This window comes from Salmo salar, chromosome ssa10 (genome assembly GCF_905237065.1).
Source record: "Salmo salar chromosome ssa10, Ssal_v3.1, whole genome shotgun sequence".
In the NCBI taxonomy this organism is placed as follows: Eukaryota; Metazoa; Chordata; class Actinopteri; order Salmoniformes; family Salmonidae; genus Salmo; species Salmo salar.
The window spans coordinates 117327352-117351384 of NC_059451.1; the positions used below are offsets into that span (position 1 = coordinate 117327352).

Genomic DNA, 24033 nt, shown 5'->3' on the forward strand with positions numbered 1-24033 from the left:
ACTTTACAATAGTGCATCTAAATCTTTTAAGGGGGGGGTTAGAAGGATTACTTTATCCTATCCTAGGTATTCCTTAAAGAGGTGGGGTTTCAGGTGTCTCCGGAAGATGGTGATTGACTCCGCTGTCCTGGCGTCGTGAGGGAGCTTGTTCCACCATTGGGGTGCCAGAGCAGCGAACAGTTTTGACTGGGCTGAGCGGGAACTGTGCTTCCTCAGAGGTAGGGGGGCCAGCAGGCCAGAGGTGGATGAACGCAGTGCCCTTGTTTGGGTGTAGGGCCTGATCGGAGCCTGAAGGTATGCAGGTGCCGTTCCCTTCACAGCTCCGTAGGCAATCACCATGGTCTTGTAGCGGATGCGAGCTTCAACTGGAAGCCAGTGGAGAGAGCGGAGGAGCGGGGTGACGTGAGAGAACTTGGGAAGGTTGAACACCAGACGGGCTGCGGCGTTCTGGATGAGTTGTAGGGGTTTAATGGCACAGGCAGGGAGCCCAGCCAACAGCGAGTTGCAGTAATCCAGACGGGAGATGACAAGTGCCTGGATTAGGACCTGCGCCGCTTCCTGTGTGAGGCAGGGTCGTACTCTGCGAATGTTGTAGAGCATGAACCTACAGGATCGGGTCACCGCCTTGATGTTAGTGGAGAACGACAGGGTGTTGTCCAGGATCACGCCAAGGTTCTTAGCACTCTGGGAGGAGGACACAAGGGAGTTGTCAACCGTGATGGCGAGATCATGGAACGGGCAGTCCTTCCCCGGGAGGAAGAGCAGCTCCGTCTTGCCGAGGTTCAGCTTGAGGTGGTGATCCGTCATCCACACTGATATGTCTGACAGACATGCAGAGATGCGATTCGCCGCCTGGTTATCAGAAGGGGGAAAGGAGAAGATTAATTGTGTGTCGTCTGCATAGCAATGATAGGAGAGACCATGTGAGGATATGACAGAGCCAAGTGACTTGGTGTATAGCAAGGGTTGAGACTAGGGTTAGAGTTGAGACTAGGGTTAGGGTTGAGACTAGGGTTAGGGTTAGGGTTAGGGTTGAGACTAGGGTTAGGGTTGTGTGTTAGGGTTGAGGCTAGGGTTAGGGTTAGGGTTGAGACTAGGGTTAGGGTTAGGGTTGTGGTTGAGGCTAGGGTTAGGGTTAGGGTTGAGACTAGGGTTAGGGTCGTGGTTGAGGCTAGAGTTAGGTTGTGGTTGAGGCTAGGGTTAGGGTTGAGACTAGGGTTGAGGTTGAGACTAGGGTTAGAGTAACAGTTGTTTTAGGTTGATTCAGTTCTTGTGTCTCTGTCTCAGGGTGTCTGGTGGGGAGTTGTTTGACCGCATCGTAGAGAAGGGCTTCTACACAGAGATGGACGCCAGCAGGCTCATTAAACAGGTGCTGAATGCTGTCAACTACCTCCACGACATGGGCATCGTACACAGAGACCTCAAGGTACGGATATACAGATACACACACACACACACACAGTCACCTACCACCACGCTATGGGCATTGTACACAGAGACATCAAGGTACGGATATACAGATACACACACACCTACCACCACGCTATGGGCATCGTACACAGAGACCTCAAGGTACGGATATACAGATACACACACACCTACCACCACGCTATGGGCATCGTACACAGAGACCTCAAGGTACGGATATACAGATACACACACACCTACCACCACGCTATGGGCATCGTACACAGAGACCTCAAGGTACGGATATACAGATACACACACACCTACCACCACGCTATGGGCATCGTACACAGAGACCTCAAGGTACGGATATACAGATACACACACACCTACCACCACGCTATGGGCATCGTACACAGAGACCTCAAGGTACGGATATACAGATCACACACACACCTACCACCACGCTATGGGCATCGTACACAGAGACCTCAAGGTACGGATATACAGATCACACACACACACACCTACCACCACGCTATGGGCATTGTACACAGAGACCTCAAGGTACGGATATACAGATACACACACACCTACCACCACGCTATGGGCATCGTACACAGAGACCTCAAGGTACGGATATACAGATACACACACACACACACACCTACCACCACGCTATGGGCATTGTACACAGAGACCTCAAGGTACGGATATACAGATACACACACACCTACCACCACGCTATGGGCATCGTACACAGAGACCTCAAGGTACGGATATACAGATACACACACACCTACCACCACGCTATGGGCATCGTACACAGAGACCTCAAGGTACGGATATACAGATACACACACACACACACACCTACCACCACGCTATGGGCATTGTACACAGAGACCTCAAGGTACGGATATACAGATACACACACACACACACACACACCTACCACCACGCTATGGGCATCGTACACAGAGACCTCAAGGTACGGATATACAGATCACACACACACACACACACACACACACACACACACACACACACCTACCTCCACGACATGGGCATCGTACACAGAGACCTCAAGGTACGGATATACAGATACACACACACCTACCACCACGCTATGGGCATCGTACACAGAGACCTCAAGGTACGGATATACAGATACACACACACACACACACCTACCACCACGCTATGGGCATCGTACACAGAGACCTCAAGGTACGGATATACAGATACACACACACACACACACACACACACACACCTACCTCCACGACATGGGCATCGTACACAGAGACCTCAAGGTACGGATATACAGATACACACACACCTACCACCACGCTATGGGCATCGTACACAGAGACCTCAAGGTACGGATATACAGATACACACACACACACACACACACCTACCACCACGCTATGGGCATCGTACACAGAGACCTCAAGGTACGGATATACAGATACACACACACACACACACACACACACACACACACCTACCTCCACGACATGGGCATCGTACACAGAGACCTCAAGGTACGGATATACAGATACACACACACACACACACACAGTCACCTACCACCACGCTATGGGCATCGTACACAGAGACCTCAAGGTACGGATATACAGATACACACACACACACACACAGTCACCTACCACCACGCTATGGGCATTGTACACAGAGACATCAAGGTACGGACACACAAGCACCCACAATCTCTCTCTCCCTCTCTCTTTCCCTCTCTCTCTCTCTCCTACAAACAGGAATACTCATGAAGCGTTTAATTCTATATTTTTCCCATACATGTGTTGTTGATGTGTCCTTCCTCTGTCAGCCAGAGAACCTTCTCTACTACAACCCCCATGATGAGGCTAAGATCATGATCAGTGACTTTGGTCTGTCTAAGATGGAGGGGACAGGAGACGTGATGGCTACAGCCTGTGGGACGCCAGGATATGTGGGTGAGGAGGCTCTCTGGTTGCAAGGGTGTAACTTTGTGTTGCAAATTGTGGGGTGCCCCCCCCCCCTCCGTGAAATTGTTGTTTCTGATGAATTTTGGACCACAACCGAATAATGACTGTACAACTTTAAACTGTGAGTTTATCTCTAACAGTTCAGATAGTAACCATGCTTGGAAATTATTTTGTAGAACGTCTATGAGAATGTCAGTTCTGGGGTGCGTTCAGTTCGATCGAACTTTTGCAACATTGTGTACCGAACGACACGTTTCCCCAAAATGTTCTTGAACGTTCTTGAACAGACTTTGAAGTAGCCTACGTTTGCCTTGAAGCAATGAGTGACTTATTGAATGAAAGCGTTGTATTTTGCACCCCTCCTCGATTTTCAACTGGTCATTCAGAACAGCACCATTTAATTGAACGATGCATTACGTTTTTTCGTATTGAACTTTTCTACTCCAAAAATGTATGAAAATAAAATGATGGTTACACCATTAAAATATTATTTTTCCCCTCCAAAAAATGTGCATAACAACAAATTGTTTCATATTATCAGGCTGGTATGTTTTATTAACGAATAAGCATGAACTGTCGGCTACCTGATGCAGTATAGTGGCTATAAATAAATAGGCTGAAGCATACCCATCTGTATTTGAGCTAATCATTAGCTAAATCAGTGCTTCCCAAACCGGTTTCAGTCATCAAGCCCTTTCATCATGGGAGAACATCCTATGCTCCCCCCTCCCTTCTCCTTCGCCAATTGAATGAACTGCTGTTGTTACACAAAAATATGGTGTACCTTGAGGTCTCTGGTTTCCTTCCATATTGAAATCAAAATGAATAAATGAGACATAAACCAGCTTACTTCTGTGCAATGGCACATTTAAAAAATATATATATATATATTTCACCTTTATTTTCCTAGGCAAGTCAGTTAAGAACAAATTCCTATTTACAATGACGACCTATCCCGGCCAAACCCGGATGACGCTGGGCCAGTTGTGCGCCGCCCTATGGGACTCCCAATTACGGCCGGTTGTGATACAGCCTGGAATCGAACCAGGGTCTGTAGTGTTGCCTCTAGCACTGAGATGCAGTGCCTTAGACCGCTGCATCACTCGGGAGCCTTGTATTTGGGACAAATCATTCACTAAACCCTAAACCTCAACTACATCTTGTAATAAATCATGTGGAAGTTGAGGTGACTAAACTGCTTGGAGTAACCCTGGATTGTAAACTGTCATGGTCAAAACATAATGATACAACAGCTAAGATGGGGAGAAGTCTGTCCATAATAAAGCACTGCTCTACCTTCTTAACAACACTATCAACAAGGCAGGTCCTACAGGCCCTAGTTTTGTCGCACCTGGACTACTGTTCAGTTGTGTGGTCAGATGCCACAAAGACGGACTTAAGAAAATGGCAATTGGCTCAGTTGTGAAATCTGTTATGAATGTATTGTAATGTTTTTAAATGTTAAATGTGACTACTTATTTATTATAAGTTAACTCACAGAATGAAGGGTTTGTTAAGGAGAGAGAGAAAGAAAGAGAGAGAGACTATTGCTCCGTTCTCCTTACAAGCCTTGCACAACTTTTTTCCCTTCACTAACCACGACCTCTGAAGACCGGGCCAAACCAAAACCATAATTGGCAGCGGGGGGTCCAGTCATAAAATAAGGAATTGAGTAGTACTGTTTAGTCTAAAGCCACAGAAAGTCAGTAGCTATGGTGGGAAAATAATTTACTATCCATCAAATTCATCCTGGTGTATTATAGGGAGGGTTATGACCCCCCTGTCCACCCTGCAAGTTATGTGCCTGTCTGGTTGTTTTCCAATTCCCCTCAGTGTACTCCTTTTGAACTCCTCCCCAAGCATTTAGAAGCTTTGGATTGGTGTAAGACATTCCATGGGCTAGAGAGAGTTTCCACCATATTTCTTACAACTGCCCTTCCCTCTTAAATCAATGAATAGAAGTGAACAAATGCACACTACTTAGAGCAGAAGGGTACAACATATGGACACAAAATCTGCGTCGTTAGACATACAGGAAGACGAACAGCTATGACGTAAGGAAGTCTGCAGTAGTAGTAGTAACCCAACATTGACCTCATCTAGTCGTATCTCTTTAACTCTGGCTAGCCTAAACTTGTTTGACCTAATTTAACCTTAGGAAACATCACCCACACAATGTTCTATATCAATCTCTACCTTATGATGTTCTCCACAGCCCCAGAGGTTCTGGCTCAGAAGCCCTACAGCAAAGCAGTGGACTGCTGGTCTATCGGAGTCATCGCTTACATTCTGTAAGTATCTTATACTGGATTGTGTAGGGTGTTCAATAAAAAACGCATATTTTGATGGGTCAATGGGTCAAATAATATGTTAATTGTGTTGATAATCCTCCAATCCTCTAAAACGCATGTATCTCATAATCTGTTTGAAAGTTATTGGAGTTTTTACCTCTTTAGGATGGCCAAAATTAGGGGGACTAAATCAATGGAGGTCAGCGGGGGAAAAAAAGGTTAAAAACTCAAATCTGGAATATTGCACAGCATTGCTTCAACTAGGCTGGATTCTGTGTAAGAATTAAGGCTACTGGCTACCTGACAGGCTCACTTTCCCATTGAACTGATCATCTTTATTTTTAAATCAGCAGGACATAAAACAAGGTTCATGTAAATTGACAACTTATTAACATCAGAAAACATTCATATTCTTGCCATCTCTGAAACACACTTAGATAATTCCTTTGATGATGCAGTAGGAGCTATACATGGTTATAGAATATACAGGAAAGACAGAAATGCAAATAGGAGGTGTTGCCATGTACAGTATGTCCAGAGTCATATTCCTGTTAGGCTGAGAGAGGATCTCATGTCAGATGGTATGAAAGTAATATGGATACAGGTTCATCTGCCTCAACTAAACTCAGGTTCATCTGCCTCATCTAAAGCTGATTCTCGTAAGTTTCTATAGACCACCAAGTGCTAAAAGTCAGTATTTGGACTATACAGTTCCTTCGAAAAGTACTCAGACCCCTTGACTCGTTCCACATTATGTTACGTTACAGCCTTATTCTAAAATGGATTTTTTTTAAATACAATCCTCACCAATCTACACACAATACCCCATAATGACAAAGTGAAAACAAATTAGTAGAAACTTTTGCAAATTAAAAATAAATAAATAACAGAAATACCTTATTTACATAAGTATTCAGACCTTTGCTATGAGACTTGAAATTGAGCTCAGGTGCATCTTGTTTCCATTGATCATCCTTGAGATGTTTCTTGATTGGAGTCCACCTGTGATAAATTAAAAAGATTGGGCATGATTTGGAATGGCACACACCTGTCTATATGGTCCCACAGTTGACAGTGCATGTCAGAGCAAAAACCAAACCACAGGATTGTGTCGAGGCACAGATCTGGGGAAGGGTACCAAAAAATGTCTGCAGCATTGAAGGTCCTCAAAAACACAGTGGCCTCCTTCATTCTTAAAGGAAAGAAGTTTGGAACCACCAAGACTCTTCCTAGAGCTGGCCGCCCAGCCAAACTGAGCAATCAGGGGAGAAGGATCTTGTCAGAGTGGTGACCTTGAACCCGATGGTCACTCTGACGAAGCTCTAGAGTTCCTCTGTGGAGATGGGAAAACCTTCCAGAATGACAACCATCTCTGCAGCACTCCACCAATCAGGCCTTTATGGTAGTGACTAGACGGAAGCCAATCCTCAGTAAAAGGAACATGACAGCCCGCTTGGAGTTTGCCAAAAGGCACCTAAAGGACTCTCAGACCATGATAAACAAGATTCTCTGGTCTGATGAAACCAAGGTTGAACTCTTTGGCCTGAATGCCAAGCGTCACATCTGGAGGAAATCTGGCACCATCCTTACGGTGAAGTATGGGGTGGCAGCATCATGCTGTGGGGATGTTTTTCAGCGGCAAGGACTGGGAGTCAGCATATAGGGAAAGATGAACGGAGCAAAGTACAGAGAGATCCTTGATGAAAACCTACTCCAGAGTAGACGTCGACCGATTAATCGGAATGGCCGATTAATTAGGGCCAATTTCAAGTTTTCATAACAATCGGAAATTGGTATTTTTGGACACCGATTTGGCCGATTTCTTTTAAATATATATATGTTTTTTTACACCTTTATTTAACTAGGCAAGTCAGATAAGAACACATTCTTATTTTCAATGACGGCGTAGGAACAGTGGGTTAACTGCCTTTTTCAGGGGCAGAACGACAGATTTTTACCTTGTTAGTCCAACGCTTTAACCACCTGCCTTACATTGCACTCCACGAGGAGCCTGCGTGGCAGGCTGACTACCTGTTACGCGAGGGCAGCAAGAAGCCAAGGTAAGTTGCTAGCTAGCATTAAACTTCACTAATCACTAGTTAACTACACATGGTTGATGATGTTACTAGTTTATCTAGCGTGTCCTGCGTTGCATATAATCAATGCGGTGCTTGTTAATTTCTCAACGAATCACAGCCTACTTCGCCAAACGGGTGATGATTTAGCACTGTCGTTGCACCTAACCATAAACATCAATGCCTTTCTTTAAAATCTATACACAAGTATATATTTTTAAACCTGCATATTTAGTTAATATTGCCTGCTAACACGAATTTCTTATAATTAGGGAAATTGTGTCACTTCTCTTGCGTTCCGTGCAAGCAGTCAGGGTATATGCAGCAGTTTGGGCCGCCTGGCTCGTTGCGAACTGTGTGAAGACCATTTATTCCTAACAAAGACCATAATTAATTTGCCAGAATTGTACATAATTATGACATAACATTGAAGGTTGTACAATGTAACAGAAATATTTAGACTTAGGGATGCCACCTGTTAGATAAAATACGGAACCGTTACGTATTTCACTGAAAGAATAAACGTTTTGTTTTCGAAATGATAGTTTCCGGATTCGACCATATTAATGGCCAAAGGCTCGTATTTCTGTGTGTTATTATGTTATAATTAAGTCTATGATTTGATATTTGATAGAGCAGTCTGACTGAGCGATGGAAGGCAGCAGCAGGCTAGTAAGCATTCATTCAAACAGCACTTTCGTGCGTTTGCCAGCAGCTCTTCGCAATTCTTCAAGCATTGAGCTGTTTATGACTTCAAGCCTATCAACTCCCGAGATTAGGCTGGTGTAACCAATGTGAAATGGCTAGCTAGTTAGCGGGGTGCGCGCTAATAGCGTTTCAATCGGTGACGTCACTCGCTCTGAGACTTGGAATAGTTGTTCCCCTTGCTCTGCAAGGTCTGCGGCTTTTGTGGAGTGATGGGTAACGATGCTTCGAGGGTGGCTGTTGTCGATGTGTTCCTGGTTCGAGCCCAGGTAGGGGCGAGGAGAGGGACAGAAGCTATACTGTTACACTGGCAGTACTAAAGTGCCTATAAGAACATCCAATAGTCAAAGGTATATGAAATACAAATGGTATAGAGAGAAATAGTCCTGTAATTCCTATAATAACTACAACCTAAAACTTCTTACCTGGGAATATTGAAGACTCATGTTGAAAGGAACCACCTGCTTTCATACGTTCTCATGTTCTGAGCAAGGAACTTAAACGTTAGCTTTTTTACATGGCACATATTGCACTTTTACTTTCTTCTCCAAAACTTTGTTTTTGCATTATTTAAACCAAATTGAACATGTTTCATTATTTATTTGAGGCTAAATTGATTTCATTGATGTATTATATTAAGTTAAAATAAGTGTTCATTCAGTATTGTTGTAATTGTCATTATTACAAAAAAAAAATCAAAAATTGTCAGATTAATCGTAGTGGCCTTTTTTGGTCCTCTAATAATCGGTATCGGTATCAGCGTTGAAAAATCATAATCGGTCGACCTCTACTCCAGAGTGCTCAGGACCTCAGACTGGGGTGAAGGTTCACCTTCCAACAAGACACAGCCAAGACAACGCAGGAGTGCTCTGAATGTCCTTGAGTGGCCCAGCCAGAGCCCGGACTTGAACCCGGTCAAACATCTCTGGAGAGACCTGAAAATATCTGTGCCGCAATGCTCCCCATCCAACCTGACAGAGCTTGAGAGGATCTGCAGAGAAAAATGGGAGAAACTCCCCAAATACAGGTGTGTCAAGCTTGTAGCGTCATACCCAAGAAGGCTCGAGGTTGTAATCGCTGCCAAAGGTGATTCAACAAAGTACTGATTAAAGGGTCTGAATACTTAATTAAATGTGATATTTCAGTTTTTGATTTTTTATACATTTGAAACCTGTTTTTGTTTTGTCATTATGGGATATTGTGTGTAGATTGATGAGGAAATAAATACAATTTCATCCATTTTAGTATAAGGCTGTAACTTAACAAAATGTGGAAAAAGTTAAGGGGTTTGAAAGCTTTCCGAATACACTGTACATGTACAAATTGCATCGACTGGCCTGTTCCCCCGCACATTGGCTCGGTTACCCCCTGTTTATCGCCTCGTTATTTTATTGTGTTACTTTTTTTATTACATTTTTTACTTTGGTTTATTTAGTAAGTATTTTCTTAACTCTATTTCTTGAACTGAATTGTTGGTTAAGGGCTTGTAAGTGTAACCGATGTGAAATGGCTAGTTAGTTAGCGGTGGTGCGCGCTAATAGCGTTTCAATCAGTGACGTCACTCCCTCTGAGACTTGAAGTAGGGACCAAACCTACACTGTTACATAAGTAAGCATTTTACGGTAACGGTACCTGTTGTGTTTGGCGCATGTGACAAATAAAATTTGATTTGTGTTATGCAAAGTTAGCTTTTTGCAACCCGCGGAAACAACTTTGAAGATGACCAGCACAACATGTAAAATCCTCAAAGTTGATGCAAGAAAGCTGCATCGCTCTGTCAATCAATCAATCAAATGTATTTATAAAGCCCTTTTTACATCAGCCAATGTCACAAAGTGCTATAAAGAAACCCAGCCTAAAACCCCAAACAGCAAGCAATGCAGATGTAGAAGCACGGTGGCTAGGAAAAACTCCCTAGAAAGGCAGGAACCTAGGAAGAAACCTAGAGAGGAACCAGGCTCTGAGGGATGGCCAGTCCTCGTCTGTGTCACGCCCTGGCCATAGAGAGGTTTTTGTTCTCTATTTTGGTTAGGCCAGGGTGTGACTAGGGTGGGCATTCTATGTTCCGTTGTCTCTGATTGGGAGCCATACTTAGGTAGCCTTTTCCCACAGGGTTTTTGTGGGTAGTTGTTTTCTGTCTTGTGTTTTTCACCTGACAGAGCTGTTGCGCTTTGTTCCACTTTGTTTTTGATTCAGTGTTCAGAACGGATAAACATGATGAACACGTACCACGCTGCACCTTGGTCCTCTCCTTGCAACAACCGTAACATTCTGGCTGTGCTGGGTGGAGATTATAACAGTACATGGCCAAGATGTTCAAATGTTCATAGATGACCAGCAGGGTCAGATAATAATAATCACAGTGGTTGTAGAGGGTGCAACAGGTCAGCACCTCAGGAGTAAATGTCAGTTGGCTTTTCATAGCCGATCATTCAGAGTTAGAGACAGCAGGTGCGGGAGAGAGAGAGAGTCGAAAACAGCAGGTCCGGGACAACAGAGCTCAATTCTTATTATGGGATGTATTAGGTTACGAAATCCAACCTTTTTGGGTATACTGTTAATGAAATGTTAGCGAAACACCCCAATGTAAGATTCAGAACATCAATAATCATATTTGTCTTGATAAAATGTATTTTATAACACAAGGAAGTGAAAGCTCGTTTTCACCCACTCTGACAGAGTGGATGGACACCCTATAATGTAGAATTTAAGTAGGCTTTATTTAGGGCTTATGAAGGGTTCATTTAGCCTCTATAAGATAACATTTGTTTAAAATGTGGCCATGTAACACGATTAGATAATCTTATATGCTGTATGTTGAGATTTCCCCCCGCGGAGGGCGCTACAGGATGATTTTTTGTGTTGTTTATGTTTGGCTCAGCTGAACCTGGCTCTCCACATGTGAGGAGATATCAATCAGTGCACAGCTCCTGGTCACAGCCAATCAGCTGGTGCCCACTTGCCCCACACTCTGTACATGAGCTGATCATGCACCCTCTGATGGCTAAGGACATCTAGCTGGCTAGCCAGGGCCTATGCATAATCTTCCATCCCTAATTAAAAATATATATATATATTATTTAACCTTTATTTAACTAGGCAAGTCAGTTAAGAACAAATTATTATTTACAATTGCGGCCTACCCCGGCCAAACCCGGACGATGCTGGGCCAATTGTGCATTACCCTATAGGACTCCCAATCACAGCCAGATGTGATGCAGCCTTGATTCGAACCAGGGACTGCAGTGACGCCTCTTGCACTTAGATGCAGTGCCTTATACCGCTGTGCCACTCGGGAGCATATGTCCTATAAATAGGACAGATTGCCAATGGGCGTTGCCTTTCAGTGCAGATCAGAGGTTAGTTAGTATGTTCATGGAGTGCTTGGGTAAAAACCATATGTCAATACCCCTGTTTGTCAATAAAGTTTACTGTGTATGTTAACTCTCTGTGAGCTCCTCTGACCGGGAAATGTTTTTTGTTGTTGTGAGTCACAGACCAGTCAAATAAGAGGGTATTTCCTCACACTGTACACATTCTCTGTGTAATATTCTCTTCTGAAAGCTTTTAGTCAAAACTGCCAGGATAAATGCACCTAAATTAAGCTGCCCAATCAATTCAATTTAGTGGAAACGCTTGTTAGTTTGAATAGAATCCTCTAGCCTCGTTAACCACTCCTCGTTAGGTGTGAAGGCTGTTAAGGTAATCAGGTGGAATAGTTTCACAGTCTCACCAATTAGAAAGTTGTTGTAGTAGTTAATGAGAAAACATGGCAACACTAATGTGATACTATAGCTTGTTTTATTTAGATAATCTCCATGTAACAAGTGTTGTGATTAGAAGATGTGCCAAAGACATAACAAGGCAAGATAAGGCAATATTAAATAGATAAAGTTTTCTGTCCAAATAAGGAGTAGGGTTTCACTTGGAATTCTACTTTTAAGTTAGATGATGGCACTAACATAAAGCATGTCCATATCGTTGTGTAATTAATGATCTGTCCTCTAGGTTGTGTGGCTACCCTCCGTTCTATGATGAAAATGACTCCAAGCTCTTCGAGCAGATACTCAAGGCCGACTATGAGTTTGATGCACCGTATTGGGATGATATATCTGACTCAGGTGAGTTGTGTTTGTTTGTGTGTGTGTGTGTGTGTGTGTGTGTGTGTGTGTGTGTGTGTGTGTGTGTGTGTGTGTGTGTGTGTGTGTGTGTGTGTGTGTGTGTGTGTGTGGGGGGGTCATAGCTATATTCAATACAATTCACAAGTTGATTTAAAACCTGTTTAACCCTTTATCATGGTTGGTGTCTTGGGGGGAAAAAATCCAAAATCGTGTGACATAAAACATACCTTTTCTGTCCTTGCATTAATGGCAGTGTAAGTTATCGTTATATAATATTTTAAGCATTAATCAGTTAAATTAGACATTGAACTTGAATCCTGTAAGAATCCTGGATCTAGCTGTTGGACTGTTTAAAAAAAAATAGCAACCTGGACTCAGAGACAGACGTAACATAGTAAAAGTAAATCCGGAACACTCAAATTAGTATGATATGTTACGTTTCATATAGTATGTATTCATTTGTGGATGTCCATCATCCATTTCTTATGATATGTTATGAATTTCAATTTGAATGATATGTTACGAATTCTAGGTGGTTCTATCTATGTGGTTTGGTGGCTAACGCTAATGTTAGCTAGGTGGCTAACGCTAATGTTAGCTAGGTGGCTAATGCTAATGTTAGCTGGGTGGCTAAGGTTAGGGTTAGTAGTTGAGTTAAGGGTTAGGGGATTGGTTAGCTAACATGCTAAGTAGTTGCAAAGTAGCTAAAAAGTAGTAAGTAGTTGCTAATTAGCTAAAGTTGTCCATCATGAGATTCCAACACGCAACCTTTGGGTTGCTAGACGTTCGCATTGTAGTCCCACCTATCCACTACGAACAACCACCCTACTTTTGTTTTTGCCTTAAGTAAGGTACTCTGGCCCCCGAGTGGTGCAGCGGTCTAAGGCACTGTATCTCAGAGCAAGAGGAGTCCCTGGTTCAAATCCAGGATGCATCACATCCGGCTGTAATTGGGAGTCCCATAGGGCGGCGCACAATTCGTCCAGGTTTGGCCGGGGTAGTCCATCATTGTAAATAAAGAATTTGTTCTTAACTGACTTGCCAAGTTAAAACCTTCTGTCTTATGTAACATATCATACTAACATCAGTGTACTGGATTAATATTTACTATTTTATTTTTTTTACCTTCATTTAACTAGGCAAGTCAGTTAAGAACAAATTCTTATTTACAATGACGGCCTAGGAACAGTGGGTTAACTGCCTTGTTCAGGGGCAGAACTGATTTTTTACAGGCCCAACGCTCTAACCACTAGGTTACCTGCCGCCCACATACTATGTTACGTCTAGTCTATAAGACCAGGCTGTGTATAGAGATAAATATACATTTGCAAACATTTCTAAACTTTTTTCACTTTGTCACTATGGGGTATTGTATGTCGATTGCTGCGGGAAAAACATGATTTAATCAATTTCAGAATAAGGCTGTAACATAACAAAATGTGGAAAAAGTCAAGGGGTCTGAATACTTTCTGAAGTCACTGTGTCTATACTTTACTATACTAGAAAATATGTACTTTTTACTCCCATACACTACCAGTCAAACGTTTTACAACACTTACTTCTTCAAGGGGTTTTATTTATTTGTACTATTTTCTACATTGTAGAATAATAGTGAAGACATCAAATTATGAAATAGCACTTATGGAATCATGTAGTAATCAAAAAGTGTTAAACAAATCAAAATATATTTTATATTTGAGATTCTTCAAATAGCCACCCTTTGCCTTGATGACAGCTTTGCACACTCTTGGCATTCTCTCAACCAGCTTCATGAGGTAGTCACCTGGAATGCATTTCAATGAACAGGTGTGCCTTCTTAAAAGTTCATTTGTGGAAGTTCTTTCCTTCTTAATGTGTTTGAGCCAATCAGTTGTGTTGTGACACAATGGGGGGGTATACAGAAGATAACCCTATTTGGTAAAAGACCAAGTTCATATTATGGCAAGAACAGCTCAAGTAAGCAAAGAGAAACGACAGTCCATCATTACTTTAAGACATGAAGGTCAGTCAATATGGAAAATGTCGAGAACTTTGAACGTTTCTTCAAGTGCAGTCGCAAAAACCATCAAGCGCAATGATGAAACTGGCCCTCATGAGGACCGCCACAGGAATGGAAGACCCAGAGTTACCTCTGCTGCAGAGGATAAGTTCAGTAGAGTTACCAGCCTCAGAAATTACAGCCCAAATATATGCTTCACAGAGTTAAAGTACCAGACACATCTCAACATCAACTGTTCAGATTAGACTGCGTGAATCAGGCCTTCATGGACAAATTGCTGCAAAGAAACGACTACTGAAGGACACCAATAGGAAGAAACTTGCTTGGGCCAAGAAACACAAGCAATGGACATTAGACCGGTGGAAATCTGTCCTTTGGTCTGGAGTCGAAATTTGAGATTTTTGGTACCAACTGCCTTGTCTTTGTGAGACGCGGTGTGGGTGAACAGATGATCTTCGCATGTGTGTTTCCCACTGTAAAGCATGGAGGAGGAGGGGTTATGGTGTGGGGGTGATTTGCTGGTGACACTGTCTGATTTATTTAGAATTCAAGGCACACTTAACCAGCATGGCTACCACAGCATTCTGCAGCGATAAGCCATCCCATCTGGTTTGGGCTTAGTGGGACTATCATTTGTTTTTCAATAGGACAATGGCCCAACACACCTCCAGACTGTGTAAGGGCTATTTACCAAGAAGGAGAGTGATGGAGTGCTGCGTCAGATGACCTGACCTCCACAATCCCCCGATCTCCACCAAATTGAGATGGTTTGGGATGAGTCGGACTGCAGTGTGAAGGAAAAGCGGCCAACAAGTGCTCAGCATATGTGGGAACTCCTTCAAGACTGTTGGAAAAGCATTCCAGGTGAAGCTGGTTGAGAGAAGGCCAAGAGTGTCCAAATATAAAATACATTTTGATTTGTTTTACACTTTTTTGGGTTACTACATGATTCCAACTGTTATTTCATAGTTTTGATGACTTCACTATTATTCTACAATGTAAAAATAAAGAAAAACCCTTGAATGAGTAGGTGTTCTAAAACATTTCACTGGTAGTGTACATTTTCCCTGACATTCAAAAGTACTGTTTACATTTCAAAAGTTCAGACAGGACAGCAATATAGTCCATTTCACGCACCTATCAATATAACGCGTTGTCATCCTTACTGCGTCTTATCTGGCGGACTCACTAAACACAAATGCTGTGTTTGTAAATGATGTCTGAGTATTGGAGTGTGCTCCTGTCTGTCCGTTTGCTTAATATAAGGAATTTGATGTATAGTATTTACTTTTACATTGTACTTTTACTTAAGTATCAAATCAAATCAAATGTATTTATATAGCCCTTCCAACCCAGACAGGAAGACCACGTATGGCACAGTATGGCAATTGAGTACTTTTTCCACCACTGTACTTAAGTACATTTACTGTAAAACCAAATACTTTTAGAATTTTACCCAAGTAGTATTTTACTGGTTCACTTTTACAATGAAAATTTGACTTGCCAATGTCCCTATGAACACTGATTTAAAGGATGTATAGTCCTATGTTGTTCTATAGGTGGAGTTATGGCGATTTGCATGTATTCACTTTTGTTCCTCGGAACTGCATAAACTTTTTTATTTTTGTTTCAAATTTTTTTTTTTTTTTCATTTTTTATTTTTTTTTATCCCAATGCCAATTATTTATAGAAAGACCCAAATGTACAGTATGTGTGCGTGTGTTTGTGTCTGTGTGAGTGTACCCAATTGTTTGTATGTAATGCTATGTTGAAGGAATGGAACATGGTGATATTGTGTCTCTGTTCCACATACAGCCAAACAGTTCATCAGCTCTCTGATGGAGAAGGATCCAGAGAAGAGATTCACCTGTGACCAGGCTCTAGCCCACCCCTGGTGAATGACTATCTACCACCAAACCATACCACACCACACCATACAATACCGTACCATACAATACCCCACCACACCACACAATACCGTACCATACCACACCACACCATACAATACCACACCATACTACACCATACCATACCACACCACACCATACAATACTGTACCATACCCCACCACACCATACCATACTATACCATACCATACAATACTGTACCATACCCCACCACACCATACCATACCCCACCACACATTACCATACCCCACCACACCATACAACACCACACCCCACCCCACCACATCACACCACACCCTACCACATCACACCCCACCCCACCATACCATACAACACCACATCAACCAGGCTGTAGCCGACCCCTGGTGAGTGAATGCACCATTATACAGCTGCTGATCCAAATTCACTCCATACCCCTTCACTCCATACCCCTAACTGTTTACAGATCTGAAGAGTCTGGATAGGTAGAGTCCATTTAGTGATGAGGCCACTGTATCTCTTCCACCTTACAGATCTGAAGAGTCTGGGTAGGTAGAGTCTGTTTAGTGATGAGGCCACTGTATCTCTTCCACCTTACAGATCTGAAGAGTCTGGGTAGGTAGAGTCTGTTTAGTGATGAGGCCACTGTATCTCTTCCACCTTACAGATCTGAAGAGTCTGGGTAGGTAGAGTCTGTTTAGTGATGAGGCCACTGTATCTCTTCCACCTTACAGATCTGAAGAGTCTGGGTAGGTAGAGTCTGTTTAGTGATGAGGCCACTGTATCACTTCCACCTGCAAACATCAGAGGGTTAGAAACAATGGGAAGGGCTAGGGAATGGATTGGGACCACACAATCAGAGAGAACCACGTGCCGTGCTGTAAGCTGACATGAATATGACACAGATAGTGGATGTCTGGATGACGCAGGTGTTGTAGAGGGCAGTGCACCGTGTCTTCCTTCCTGCCCGCCTCCTAAAATATCTGCTCCACTGGTCTGAGAAGGGGAGAGAGAAAGACAGACAGAGAGAGGGAGAGGGAATGAGAGAGAGACAAAACTGCTGAATGAATGGGTGCCAATTAGCAGGCTGCGTCCTGAAGGATGCTTGGAGAATGCAGAGGCAGTGGCTATGTTCCAAAAGGCACCCTATTACGTGTAAAGGCCCTATGGCCCCTGGTCAAAGTAGTGTACTATATAGGGAATAGGGTGCCATTTGGAAGGCAGACTAATAACCCATTATCATGTCTCTCCCTGGCCCGGGCCAGACCTAATACTACTGTCTGGGGTTTGGGAATCTATTCAATGTTCATCAAGTGGTGGGGCTGCCATTTAGCTGCACAACGAATCCCTGATTCTAGCTTTAATGACAGAGACAATATGTGGGTGGTTGGAAAATGGAGAATAGGAGTAGGACTGTTAGGCATCTAATAATTGGCCTGTTACGTCTTGCTGTTGGGTCCTTGGCCCTGTTGGGTCCTTGGCCCGGTAACGTCTTGGCCCGGTAACGTCTTGGCCCGGTAACGTCTTGGCCCGGTAACGTCTTGGCCCGGTTACGTCTTGGCCCGGTTACGTCTTGGCCCGGTAACGTCTTGGCCCGGTAATGTCTTGGCCCGGTAACGTCTTGGCCCGGTTACGTCTTGGCCCGGTTACGTCTTGGCCCGGTTACGTCTTGGCCCGGTAACGTCTTGGCCCGGTAATGTCTTGGCCCGGTAACGTCTTGGCCCGGTTACGTCTTGGCCCGGTTACGTCTTGCTGTTAGTCTAGGCCCAGTTGTGTCTTGGTCTTGTTGCGTCTTGGCCTTGTTGCGTCTTGGCCCTGTTGCATCTTGGCCCTGTTGCATCTTGGCCCTGTTACGTCTTGGCCCTGTTACGTCTTGGCCCTGTTACGTCTTGGCCCTGTTACGTCTTGCTGTTATGTCTTGGGCAGGTGGTTTGATAGAGTTTAAATAGACTCATAATGGGTGTGTTGTAACAGGTGTGTTGTAACAGGTGTGTTGTAACAGGTGTGTATTATAGAATGGGACACATCCAGTAGCTCAGAGCTGGTGCTTGATAGATATCCTGGCCAGGTACTGACCACTGTGTCAAAAGAAAACAATCATCTACTTGTCCTTTATGGTGTGTCTTTTGTATCTCAGGATTGCTGGGGACACGGCTCTCTGCAAGAACATCCATGAATCAGTCAGTCGGCAGATGAGGAAAAACTTTGCCAAAAGCAAATGGAGGGTAGGTTCTCTCCGTACAATGATTGGTTTTTGTGTATGTTTACTGTATTTGTCAACCTCCTCTATTTGCATATGCCATCTCTCTCTCTCTCTCTCTCTCTCTCTCTCTCTCTTCCACAGCAAGCGTTTAACGCCACAGCAGTGATCCGTCACATGAGGCGTCTCCAGTTGGGCAGTAGTCTGGGCAACAGCTTTGGAGGCAGTATGAGTATGGACCAACCAGGACAGAACTCTATGCCAGCCAAGAGCATGTCTGTAGACTGTGCCTCCCTCTCACGCAAAGACGGTGAGTGAATGACTCCTTTACTTTATGGTGTGGGGAGCAGGCCATGTCAAGTTGGCTCTGGTCAGTCTATTAAAGGGTTTTTGTTCCGTCATTGATTGGTTTCCACTAATACTTTAGTGATTGTGCTCGTCTGGTCATTGAGGTTATGGTCTCTGCTTCTCCCCTCAGGTCCTCTACAACCTCTGTCCACTCTGCCTCCTCTGCCATCCTCCCCTGCAGCCTGCAGCGCCCCCGTTAGCATCGGAGTGGAACCACATGTAGAACCAGAGGCGGTGGCTCCAGCGCCCCGGCCACGCCCCTCCACGGTCACCACCATCCACACGGGGACTAAATGACATCAGGTTCCACGGGAGGTCAGCTGGGAGACCACAGAGCTTTGAGTCGGGATTCCATGATTACAATTCCGCCGCTCAGAATTCCACAATTGGTCTCTCCTAGTCGGCCCACCCCGCCCATTCTCAGCTGCTGGGATTGAGAACCTGAGGAGCTGTTCAAGGATCCATTTACCATGGATCAGCACTCTGATGTCCGTACCCACCACAGGAGGTGTATTCAGTGATGAGAAATAGAATAGGAAATCCTGTCAGCTCTCGTCATTCTATCTAACTTATCTGTTCTACACCATACATTCCTATCTGAACATTCTGCCTGGTCTGGTGGAGAAGAGATGAGGACCACTGACTGTCTCGCTCTGTCCTCCTGACCAGAGGGTGGCCAGTGGGGTCAGTCTCCCAGTGCTTGAATTGGGTCGGTACGGAGTAATTGCAACCTCAAATGTTCACCTCTTATTGAATATTCACTCTAAACATTGTATAGTTTCAGCCAGTAGTTTTGAAAGTAGTGCTCCCCCCCCCAGGCGCATTTGTTATTGGTTTTGTTTTGAGGAAATTAGCATCCGGCATCGTAGTAAAAACTATTGGTTGTTTTGCAGTAACGTCTTTGTTGTCTTAATATCGCAGTTTCACCGCTACGGATTGCAGCTTTAAGATCCTATTCCATCTCTTTAAAATATGGTACTGTAAAATTAAAATGACCACCTGAAATCTTTTTCATAGCACTGCCATGTTGTAAGACTGTCCACCGAGAGACAAAAAGAAGCCCTGTTTGTATGGGGGTGTTAGGAGGCCACACTATGGGAACTCACCAGGTTTTTATTAGTAGTCTTAATTATTGAGCCTGCTGTAACTCTGTGAGACTGTGAGACTGCTGTAACTCTGTGAGACTGTGAGCCTGCTGTAACTCTGTGAGACTGCTGTAACTCTGTGAGACTGCTGTAACTCTGTGAGACTGCTGTAACTCTGTGAGACTGTGAGACTGCTGTAACTCTGTGAGACTGTGAGACTGCTGTAACTCTGTGAGACTGCTGTAACTCTGTGAGACTGCTGTAACTCTGTGAGACTGCTGTAACTCTGTGAAACTGTGAGACTGCTGTAACTCTGTGAGACTGCTGTAACTCTGTGAGACTGTGAGACTGCTGTAACTCTGTGAGACTGTGAGACTGCTGTAACTCTGTGAGACTGCTGTAACTCTGTGAGACTGCTGTAACTCTGTGAGACTGCTGTAACTCTGGGAGACTGCTGTAACTCTGGGAGACTGCTGTAACTCTGAGACTGCTGTAACTCTGTGAGACTGCTGTAACTCTGGTGAGACTGCTGTAACTCTGGTGAGACTGCTGTAACTCTGGGAGACTGCTGTAACTCTGTGAGACTGCTGTAACTCTGTGAGACTGCTGTAACTCTGGTGAGACTGCTGTAACTCTGTGAGACTGGGAGACTGCTGTAACTCTGGGAGACTGCTGTAACTCTGGGAGACTGCTGTAACTCTGGGAGACTGCTGTAACTCTGGGAGACTGCTGTAACTCTGGTGAGACTGCTGTAACTCTGGGAGACTGCTGTAACTCTGAGACTGCTGTAACTCTGTGAGACTGCTGTAACTCTGTGATACTGCTGTAACTCTGGGAGACGCTGTAACTCTGGGAGACGCTGTAACTCTGGTGAGACTGCTGTAACTCTGGGAGACTGCTGTAACTCTGGGAGACTGCTGTAACTCTGGGAGACTGCTGTAACTCTGGGAGACTGCTGTAACTCTGGGAGACGCTGTAACTCTGGGAGACGCTGTAACTCTGGTGAGACTGCTGTAACTCTGGGAGACTGCTGTAACTCTGGGAGACTGCTGTAACTCTGGGAGACTGCTGTAACTCTGGGAGACTGCTGTAACTCTGGGAGACTGCTGTAACTCTGGTGAGACTGCTGTAACTCTGGTGAGACTGCTGTAACTCTGTGAGACTGCTGTAACTCTGGTGAGACTGCTGTAACTCTGTGAGACTGCTGTAACTCTGGGAGACTGCTGTAACTCTGGTGAGACTGCTGTAACTCTGGGAGACTGCTGTAACTCTGGGAGACTGCTGTAACTCTGGGAGACTGCTGTAACTCTGGGAGACTGCTGTAACTCTGGGAGACTGCTGTAACTCTGGTGAGACTGCTGTAACTCTGGGAGACTGCTGTAACTCTGGGAGACTGCTGTAACTCTGGTGAGACTGCTGTAACTCTGGTGAGACTGCTGTAACTCTGTGAGACTGCTGTAACTCTGGTGAGACTGCTGTAACTCTGGTGAGACTGCTGTAACTCTGGTGAGACTGCTGTAACTCTGTGAGACTGCTGTAACTCTGGTGAGACTGCTGTAACTCTGTGAGACTGCTGTAACTCTGTGAGACTGTGAGACTGCTGTAACTCTGGTGAGACTGCTGTAACTCTGGTGAGACTGCTGTAACTCTGGTGAGACTGCTGTAACTCTGTGAGACTGCTGTAACTCTGTGAGACTGTGAGACTGCTGTAACTCTGTGAGACTGCTGTAACTCTGGTGAGACTGCTGTAACTCTGTGAGACTGTGAGACTGCTGTAACTCTGTGAGACTGTGAGACTGCTGTAACTCTGTGAGACTGCTGTAACTCTGTGAGACTGCTGTAACTCTGGTGAGACTGCTGTAACTCTGTGAGACTGCTGTAACTCTGGTGAGACTGCTGTAACTCTGTGAGACTGCTGTAACTCTGTGAGACTGCTGTAACTCTGGTGAGACTGCTGTAACTCTGTGAGACTGTGAGACTGCTGTAACTCTGTGAGACTGCTGTAACTCTGGTGAGACTGCTGTAACTCTGTGAGACTGTGAGACTGCTGTAACTCTGGGAGACTGCTGTAACTCAGACGGGGAGTGTTGGGCACAGAACACCCTCTATGCCTTGTGTTTAACATCGCACATGGAAACCATGGAAAGCGTTGAGTGGAGTTAGTGTTTCATGCAACTGAAACGGAGCATTCAAGGATAAAATAGTAATTCCATATTATTCTCAATCATATTTCTAATTGTTTTAAAAGCTTGAATGTTTTGCTGCAGTTGTTGTTCCGGTTGAGTACTTCACTGTTTCGTTGTTCCCAACTGTAGGAGAGAGCTGTTGTATATTTGCTTTGCGTTTTCTGGATTTAGAATGTCAGTGAAATAAATAAATAGATATCTGCAGAGTCATGCACCCACACATCTGTGAAAGACGTGCTTTAGTAGTGAGAGATGACCAAATCAGTTTTGATATTACTGTAGTGGCAGTTCTGATTTGATTGTACACTTTTCCTAATGGAAAGGTATGTATTATGTATTGTCTTATATTTAATAACATCTGTAAGAACAGTACTTACATGTACGTGTGTTACTAGACTTTTACGTTGAAATATATAAATGGAAACGGATGTTATGTTAATAGATAAAGGTATAGTTAATGCTTTGTCGTTTAGTATTTTATTTGACGGACGTTTAGGTTTCATTGCGATGGAACTGTGAAGACATCCTTAGCATAAGGATGCAGTGTATGAACACAACATTGTGACCAGTTCTCAGGGAAATTCTTTGAGGAACATTTGAGGGCATGAAACCCCAGTTATGGTGATGAAGTTGATGATGATGAAGATGATACATGTATTGACTAAAGCACACGTTGCATATTATTACGTGCCATCAGTACAGTTGGGCTCATAATTCATAGCCTTGTGAGGGCAGTTTGATATGTCCCATAGCTGGGGGTTTGTTTTAGATTTCTATAATACAAGGCTAAGAATGAAATAAGGCATATGATAACTATTAACACTGTACTGTAGTTTTATTTAAACACTGAAAATGACAAACTACGAAATAAAGATTGAAGTCATTTGATAATCATTGTTCCGTTGCAGAAAGTCTGTAGCATGTAGTGTACTTTAGTTAGCTGTTCTCCCCCTCCGCAAGCGCTGGCTGTTCCCAGAACTGTGCTGCTGTTCTCCCCCTCCGCAAGCGCTGGCTGTTCCCAGAACTGTGCTGCTGTTCTCCCCCTCCGCAAGCGCTGGCTGTTCCCAGAACTGTGCTGCTGTTCTCCCCCTCCGCAAGCGCTGGCTGTTCCCAGAACTGTGCTGCTGTTCTCCCCCTCCGCAAGCGCTGGCTGTTCCCAGAACTGTGCTGCTGTTCTCCCCCTCCGCAAGCGCTGGCTGTTCCCAGAACTGTGCTGCTGTTCTCCCCCTCCGCAGGCACTCTGTTTGGTTACTGTGCTTTGAATTTAACAGCCAGTTGATGTCTCTTCTTTCTCTCTCTTCTCTTTCTCTCTCTTCTCTTTCTCTCTCTCTCTTCTCTTTCTCTCTTTCTCTCTCTTCTCTTTCTCTCTCTTCTCTTTCTCTCTCTTCTTTCTCTCTTTCTCTCTCTTCTCTTTCTCTCTTTCTCTCTCTTCTCGCCTTGCTACTCTCTCCCAAAGTTGATGGTTTTTTAAAGTTTTCACACAACAGGGAGAAGGAGAATATGTTGTGCAAACGTTTTAACTGTCACTAAAGAACTATGAGTATAGATATATATGTTCGTAAGAAAGTATGTCCTCTCCTTCCTGTGTAAATATAAATCTCATGAACCAGATTTGCTTGGATAGGAATGTTTATTATTGATTTTCTACGTTGTTTGTTTATTTATTTGGATCTCCATTAGCTTTTGCAGAAGCTACTCTTCCTAGGGGTCCACAATAAAAACACACAGAACATGAC

The 24033-nt window shown here is 44.0% G+C and overlaps 1 protein-coding gene across 1 annotated transcript in view; it reads left to right on the forward strand.

Moving 5' to 3' along the window:
* The window catches only part of LOC106561677 (calcium/calmodulin-dependent protein kinase type 1D), a 95976-nt gene extending 72788 nt beyond the window's left edge, over nt 1-23188 (forward strand). The window contains exons 4-11 of the mRNA XM_045688486.1: nt 1288-1426; nt 3263-3389; nt 5617-5692; nt 12481-12593; nt 16408-16486; nt 18616-18703; nt 18823-18988; nt 19157-23188. Of these exons, the coding sequence (XP_045544442.1) occupies nt 1288-1426; nt 3263-3389; nt 5617-5692; nt 12481-12593; nt 16408-16486; nt 18616-18703; nt 18823-18988; nt 19157-19323 (955 nt within the window). The 3' untranslated portion in view covers nt 19324-23188. The remainder of the gene's footprint in view (nt 1-1287; nt 1427-3262; nt 3390-5616; nt 5693-12480; nt 12594-16407; nt 16487-18615; nt 18704-18822; nt 18989-19156) is intronic.
* Nucleotides 23189-24033: the final 845 nt, after the last annotated feature.